The 8,008-nt window shown below is 41.2% G+C and overlaps 1 protein-coding gene across 2 annotated transcripts in view; it reads left to right on the plus strand.

Moving 5' to 3' along the window:
- Positions 1 to 5,127, plus strand: part of Prps2 (phosphoribosyl pyrophosphate synthetase 2) — a 37,906-nt gene extending 32,779 nt beyond the window's left edge. For both annotated transcript variants that reach the window (XM_052170537.1, XM_052170538.1), the window contains exon 7: positions 2,479 to 5,127. In XM_052170537.1, coding sequence (XP_052026497.1) covers positions 2,479 to 2,571 — 93 coding nt within the window. In that variant the 3' untranslated portion in view covers positions 2,572 to 5,127. The remainder of the gene's footprint in view (positions 1 to 2,478) is intronic.
- Positions 5,128 to 8,008: the final 2,881 nt, after the last annotated feature.

Genomic DNA, 8,008 nt, shown 5'->3' on the forward strand with positions numbered 1-8,008 from the left:
TTCAGACCCTTCAATGTTATCCAGCCTTCTGTTTGCTAAGACAGATGCTAGCAGAGACCAAAGTTTCTCATCCCAATGGATTATCAGTCATATTAGATCCCTCAGAAAGGCCAGAATTGAGAGGTGAATGGTCACTATTTAGAAATAAATAGCAAATGAAAACAAAAATGAGGAAAGGCAGGCAGGCAGGCAGGAAGGAAATGGAGACAAAAGGCTGGGATGTAATGCTGTTGGTAAAGTGCTTGCATAGCATGTGTCTTAGTCAGGGTTTCTATTCCTGCACAAACATCATGACCAAGAAGCAAGTTGGGGAGGAAAGGGTTTAATCAGCTTACATTTCCACATTGCAGTTCATCACTAAAGGAAGTCAGGACTGGAGGTCAAGCAGGGCAGGAAGCAGGAGCTGATGCAGAGGCCATGGAGGGATGTTCCTTACTGGCTTGCTTCCCCTGGCTTGCTCAGCCTGCTCTCTTACAGAACCCAAGACTACCAGCCCAGAGATGGCACCACCCACAAGGGGAGCTCCCTCCTTGATCACTAATTGAGAAAATTTCCCACAGCTGGATCTCATGGAGGCACTTCCCCAACTGAAGTTCCTTTCTCTGTGATAACTACAGCCTGTGTCAAGTTGACACACAAAACCAGCCAGTACAGCACGCATGAGTCTGGGTGTTCCAGCCTCAGCACCAAATGCCCTGCACTCAAGGAGGTGGATATAGGAAGATCAAAGTCGTCCTCAAATTCAAAGCCATCCTAAGAAGGATGAGGCATTATCTCTTTTTTAAAAAATGTAAAAAGAAAATAGGAAATGATCTATATAGGGTGGTACTTGAAAGGTAGAGGCAGGAGTACCACGAGACCAACCAGAGCTACACATAATCTTGTCTCACAAACAAAATGAAATAACAACTGGCACCGATGGTAGACCTAGAAAAAGAAAAGAAATGGCAAAAGAATAAAATCACACTGTAAAACAATAAGAGAAGTAAGGATATAGGTTGATGTAGCCCTTGCCTAGCATAGCCAACAGTGAAAAACAAAGTTAAACATAGACTTATTGTATAGGCTAACAACTTTATCCCTAGGTAAACAGTCTCCTGAAAATGGAGTGGGGGCAGGGCAGCCTACTGTACTAAGCATATATAGTGACCTACTTCTTCATGGCCCTCCTGACTATCTGCCCACAGACTACCAGAGTGGTAGTCACTTCACACCACTGCAGCTTCTGTTTCAAACTGATCTTTCAGTGACCCCTGGCCAGTCATTGTGTTCTTGGAAGCCCTGGTCCCTCAGTCAGCATGAAGATGGAACACAGTGGTGCTTTTCATGATTTCTGCTCCAGCTGAAGGGGGCAGAAAAGGTCATTTGTGCACAAGGAAATAAGTTTGAAATTTCTCAGAATAATGCGCCCTTTAGTTTTTATGCCTGATTAGTAGTGCTTCAATAACTCTACCGAAAGGCCACTTCTGTCCCACATCTGTATTTCAAAGTTTTAAAGTTTTACATACACATACTCATGTTTCTTCCCTGTGTGGCCTGTGTCTGCCTTTGCACCACAATCAAGAACTGAATGTTTGATGCAGAGACAACCCAAAACTGTTAATTTTCTGATGTTTTACAGGAAAAGTAGTCTGCTGGCCCCAAGGTTAAATGACAGTCATGGTTGTGTTTTTGTCATGACAGACAATGTTTTTCACAATTCTTGGGGCCAGTGAGATGACTTGGCAGGCAAACACTTACTGCACAACCCTGGCCATGTGAGTTCCATTCCCAGAAGCCACTTAAAGGTAGAAGGAGAAAACTGACTGTGAAAAATTGTCTTCTGTCCCCCATATGCATGTTGTGGTATATGTGTGCCCGACCACACATCTCTCTCTCTCTCTCTCTCTCTCTCTCTCTCTCTCTCTGTCACACACACACACACACACACACACACACACACACACACACGAACCTAATGATGATGACAACGGTAAGTGAAAGAATTTTTAAAATCTTATTGGTTATTATTCCAAATTGATCTGTAGCCAAGTAAAAAGGTAGCTTGTATAAGATTTGCTTTATACTCAATAAAAAACATTGCCGTGTTTTATAAATAGATGCTGGGATTATAGTAAAAACTTAAGAATGAAAGTTATAACTTAAAAAAAAGGACTTGCAGTATTTTCTAGAGAAAAACCTCTGCAAATAAATAAGAAAACTAAGTTTTAAACAACCAGAGTCCCAAGAAGGGACCATCTGTGAGTAGCAGCACCCTTGAGTGTCCACACTGAAAATCTTCCCAAGAACTGATAGTTGGCTCAGCTGGCTGTGATGTCTTTGAAGCTAAAACCCACAGTTTTTGGTCTTTCCCCAAAGAAATGGCTGAAGGAGGTTTGACCAAAACATACTATATACATTTGCAAGCCTTCTGGCTTTTCAGATTTTAAATAAATAGAACTCATGCCCTATCTTTTGTGTTTTTCCCTTGTTATTCAGGTGATTGACATTTCAATGATCCTGGCTGAGGCCATCCGAAGAACCCACAATGGGGAATCTGTGTCCTATCTGTTCAGCCACGTCCCACTGTAGTCTGGATCGGAATATTGAAGGTGGAGCAAGCCTCCTCCAACTTCTTACTGTCTTTGTCTGCCTGCTGTCTTAGCATTAGGACTCTGCAATTCTAGGATGATCACTGGCAAAAGCATCTGATCTATGTACACTCTGAGAGTCCTCTGTCTCTCCTTCTAAAGCTCAAGACTACTACTTTCCGTTTCTGGGGGAGGGCAGAGGAAGGTGGTGGTTATTTGGTCGTTAAATGAACTGGTGTCAATGAGAAATAATCTTTTCCCTCATTCTTTTTTAGTACTTTGAGGCAACAACTTTTAAGCCTAAAATCCCACTGTGGAAATTTGTCATACATATATTTTGAGGTTGCCAAACGTGATTTCAAATGAAAACCTTCTGTGTAAATATATAATAATGCCTGTGGATACTTGGGGAAAGTTCTAAATAGCATTTACTTCAGAGAGAGCTTTGGAAAATTTATACTATCATGAATTTTGAAATTTTGTTGTTTTTTAAATGATAACTGGGTTTATTTTATTGTCCTTTATTGGGGCTGAATTTTATTGAGCCTAAAGTAGTCACTGACATACTGACTTTTCTTAGTAAGATATTAGACATATTAAAGACAATATAAGGCTGTATCATTTTTAAATTGCCACTTAGAAGATATGTTGAAACTATCAACTTACCTGAAACTCCCAAATTATGATCAGTGACCACTGTGATTTGAATACCATTTCAGGATGGAGTCAATGAGTTTGCGGCCACATTGATGTGAAACTTTGTCTATCCCAGGGGAATTTCTCTTTAGGATGCAACTCATGTTCTGCCACCTTATTCTCAGACTTTAGCCATAGCCTTTATTTTCCACTTTCCCCAATGGTTTCTTGTTGTAGATGTCCACCAAAAGAAAGACTCATTGAAATTCCCTCACATGTTTTAGGTTGATTATTATTTTATTTGTTTCACATACATAAAATCGGGAGGTTTTAAGAATGACACCAAATATATGTATTCAAACAGTGCTTAGTGAGCTTGAGTTAAATGTTCTTTGGCCCTATATCATCAGAGGTGGTGAATCTCTAATGAGTTGTCATCTCTAAAGCTGCTAAAATGTCAATAGGAGGGGATTGCAAAACAGTGGGTACAAAAGTAAATAGCTGTTCCATTAAAGTAAACTTCAAGGAAATGGTTCAAAAAGCATTGTGACGAAGAATCTCATTGTGGATGGCATTCTTGATAAAAATGATCTTTTAGTGAAGTGTGGAGGCCCATGCCCATAATCCTAGCACTTTTAAACTAAAGCAGGAAGAGTACCACAAGTTGAAGGCCAGCCTAGGCTACACCTTGAGTTCTAGCTCAGCTTTGGCTGCTGAGTTGCGACTGTATGTCATAAAACCAAAACAAACAACAAAAAAGGAAGTTCTCTATGGCATCATTAAAAGTGGACAACCTATCATTTTTTTCTCACAAAGAAGAGGATTTGTCTGTGTATCTAAAGCTTAGGAATGCTAAAAATATACTTTTCCCCCTTGCTAAGTACTGTAGATAAATTCTCAGCCCTAAATTCTGCAGATAGAAAATCCTATCCAACTGAGTAACACACTCAACCAGCACTCTTGAACATCAGAGGAGCAGAAGTCAAATTGATGTTACAAAATATAATTTATGTTATTCCAGAAACTGGCATTTTGACAATACCTTATTTGTAACTGTTCTAAAGAAAGTGGGCCCCATCACCGGGGATGCTCTGTGGTACAGTCTGTACAGTCGTGGCTAGACATGTGTCAAAACTTGTTTGATATGATGCAGTTGTTACAAATGTGTGATGTCTGTATTTCTTGGATTTTATGGCTGTGCTGAAGACATCCTTGTGCACACCCACATGGAGATAGCTGTGTGTGTGTGTGTGTGTGTGTGTGTGTGTGTATGTGTGTGTGTACATGTCCCAAAGCATTGGCATGACAAAAGCCAGTTGGTAATTATTTTATCTAGTATATTTAAAGCTTATTGTGTCTAGTGGATCTTAATCTTCACATTTAAAACCCTGCCAGAAAAATCTACCTGGCTGTCCTCTGAATTTGAGAACTGATGGTTTCTGTCCTTACTTGACGTGAGTTAGTATTTTAAAGTACCTCTGAATACATTTGTGAACTAATTGGACTGGACTGAGTCTTATACAGTGGAAATACGGTTTTAAATATTGATGGTTTCAGTTTGGCTGAGATGACGAAGGCTGCCTCATGAGCAGCCTTAATTCAGAACTTTCTTGTTCCTTGCTTCTTGTGGTAAAGAAACATAACAGAAATCACCAAATAGATCACCTCTGTCCAACTATATGAAAGGAGAGGATGTTAGGCATATCTAGCCAAAAAGGGGAGCCAAGAAAATGTGAATATACCAAAGTTGTTTAGCCTCCACCTAAATTGTATTAGTCAACTGGTAGATGTTCATATGCTAACTTTCCTTTGTTAGATACAATGTCAACTAAATTGAGGAATATATTCCTTGCAGTGCTTGCCCTGGTTTTAGAGACCAGAGACTGTTTACTAAGACATTTCAATAAAATCATGCTGACTACTTTGTTTCATAGTTCATATCATCATTTGGGAATTCTGTTTTTGATTAAATGATCTGATGAAGTGCCTGAGAATGTTCATTAACAAGCCAGTTTGCAAGAGGAAAGCTGGAAGTAATGAAAATGTCCTCTTTACCATTTTGAAGCCTTTCCTTTGTGAAGCACTTATTCTCTATCTTCTCTCACAAGGCATGATGGCTGCTCCACCGAACACATCCAAATTCATCATTCTAAAGATTATCTTTCAAATTAAAGAGCAGGAGTGGGGAGATTGTACCTGCCATCAAGCTGATCTGAGTTCAGTCCCTGGAATCCACATGGTGGAACGAGGGAGTTTTCCTCTGACCACCATATGGAAATGTGGCATGCAAAGGCCCACTCCTCACCACACAAAGATCCACACATCGCTACAGTATATATCTGTACATCAAAGTAGAGAAATTCACTATCCATCTATTGGAGCAGTCCAAACTTCAGTAGAGACTACATAGAAGTTGTCCATGTGCTTTGTCTTAAAGGATGCCCAAAAGGGTTCCTGTTCTTTTAGTACATGCCCCCTCACCCCCTATTCTGTGATGCTTTAAATTTTGCTTGCGGGAACAAAATAATTACATGTCTCTGTTGTGCAAATGTGTGTGTCTGCTCATCTGCATGTGTATGTTCATGTGTGTGAGTGTGGATGTGAATGCCAGACGTTGTGTTGGGATTGGGTTTCTTCCTCAATTCTCTGCGTTGTTTGTTTGTTTGTTTGTTTGTTCGTCAGCATCTCTCCCACTAGTTTGGCTCTATTAGCTGGCCAGTGAGTTCTAGAAATCTGTCTCCAGTGCTGGGATTGACAGGCCAACTACTGCCATGACGTTTTTTACATGGGTTCTGGGTTTTTTACATGGGTTCTGACACAAACTCAGGTCCTCATGCTTCTGTGTAGCATGTACCTTATAGACTGCACCAGCTCTCTAGCCCTAGGACAAGATGGATACACAATTATTTTCTGGATGTATGGGAAATGCTTGAGTGGAAGTGACACCTAAAGGCCTTAAAAAATAACCAGACAGCCAGGCATGGGTCAAAAGCCTTTACTCCCAGCACTCAACAGGCAAAGGCAGATGGAGCTCTATAAGTTCAAGATCAGATTGGTCTACATAGTGAGTGAGCTCCAGGACAGCCACGGTTACAAGCATGGGTTGCTGTCTCAAAAAGCAAGCAAACAAACAAAACCACTACGCAATATAAAGAACTGCCACCAGGAATATAAGGAAAGAACACCATAGGGTTACTTAAAAGGAGAAGTACTGCAAAGGATAGGAAGAAAAAACACACCAGCTTTACAGTGGTAACCAAGAATGTTGCTACATCTTGGACATATTTCATTCCTTATAGAAGTCCCCTCTAATCCACCCATGAACTCCAGGCATCAGGCCAAATGGGGTAGAGATAGTTGAAGGCTGAGTATTAGGAGCATTGAATCTAGTCAGGAGCTCAGTAAGGGCTTAGTGAAAGGTACCACTGCTAGAGGTGGTAATTTGCCATAGAATTGTCCGGAATGCAATAGCCATTTTCCAACAGAGACTGTGGTTCATGGTGTGTTTAAAGGAGGGTGGCCAATGTAGATGGGTGCTTGTAGTAGAAACATGACCGTATTCTTCATCTAAATTGTGTATTTAAGTCAACAGACTACTTAGAACTGATCAGCTTGTAGACTTTGTGGGGCTAGGGACATGACTCAGCACTTAAGACTGCTTGCTATGCAAGTATGAGGGCCCAAGGTCAAACTCCTAGCTTGTTTATAAGAATCCTGATGTGGCCACTCACATGCTAGTAACTCTAGCGCTCTGAGGATTCTTATTCTGGGACAATTGATTGCCATAGTTCCCTATAAGTTATGAACTCCCAGGACTATTGTTCAGATGTGGAAGTACATGTAGCTGATGCAGATGGAAGGTGGAGGTTATTCTAAAGTTGCTAGGTATATTTGGAGGAGGATATGTATGCATTGAACATGCAAGTGAAGGAACCAGCCTGTCGAGTGCAAAATTACAAGGTGTGTGTGTGTGTGTGTGTGTGTGTGTGTGTGTGTGTGCATGTGCCTAAAAGCATACTGGGAATTTGTACTAAACTGACTCCTATGATTGCATGGCTCAGCAGTAGGCAATGGTGGTGGTTTTAATGAGGATGGGTCCCATAGGCTTGCTCCCCAGTTGGGAAGGAAAAAGAGGTATGGCTTAATTAGAGGAAGTGTATCACTGGTAGTAAGCTTTGAGGTTTGAAAAGCTCCTGCCTTTCTCTCTCTCTCTCTCTCTCTCTCTCTCTCTCTCTCTCTCTCTCCCTCCCTCCCTCCCTCCCTCCCTCCCTCCCTCCCTTCCTCCCTCCCTCCTCTGTCTCCCTCCTCTGTCTCCCCCTCCTTTCCTCCCTCCCTCCCTCCTTCTCTCTCCCCTCCCTCTTCTTCCCTTCCGTCTCCCTCCCTTCTCCCCCCTCCCTCCCTCCTCTGCCTCCATGCTGATCATGGACTCACCCTCTGGAACTATAGGCCCCCATTAAATGCTTTCTTCTACAAGTTGCCTGGGTCATGATATCTTTTCACAGCAACAAAAAAGTAACTATGACAGCTTTCACAAATTCAAGGAGAAGAAATATTAAAAATGATCACTGTTATCAATGGCTAAAGAGTGATTTATATCCAAATGAATATTTGTTTTAGAACTTTTTCTTAGCATATTATACTTTCTCTTATTTAATCTTTTAAAAGTATGAACTGGGGTGGGGTTCAGCTGATAGGTGCTTCCCTAGCATGCAGAAAGTTTTGGGTACAAGCTCTGTAAATCCACAATCAGGTATGATGAAACAAGAGACATGCTTGTAATTGCAGGATATAGGAGGCTAATA

Source organism: Apodemus sylvaticus, chromosome X, assembly GCF_947179515.1.
Source record: "Apodemus sylvaticus chromosome X, mApoSyl1.1, whole genome shotgun sequence".
NCBI classification, from domain to species: domain Eukaryota; kingdom Metazoa; phylum Chordata; class Mammalia; order Rodentia; family Muridae; genus Apodemus; species Apodemus sylvaticus.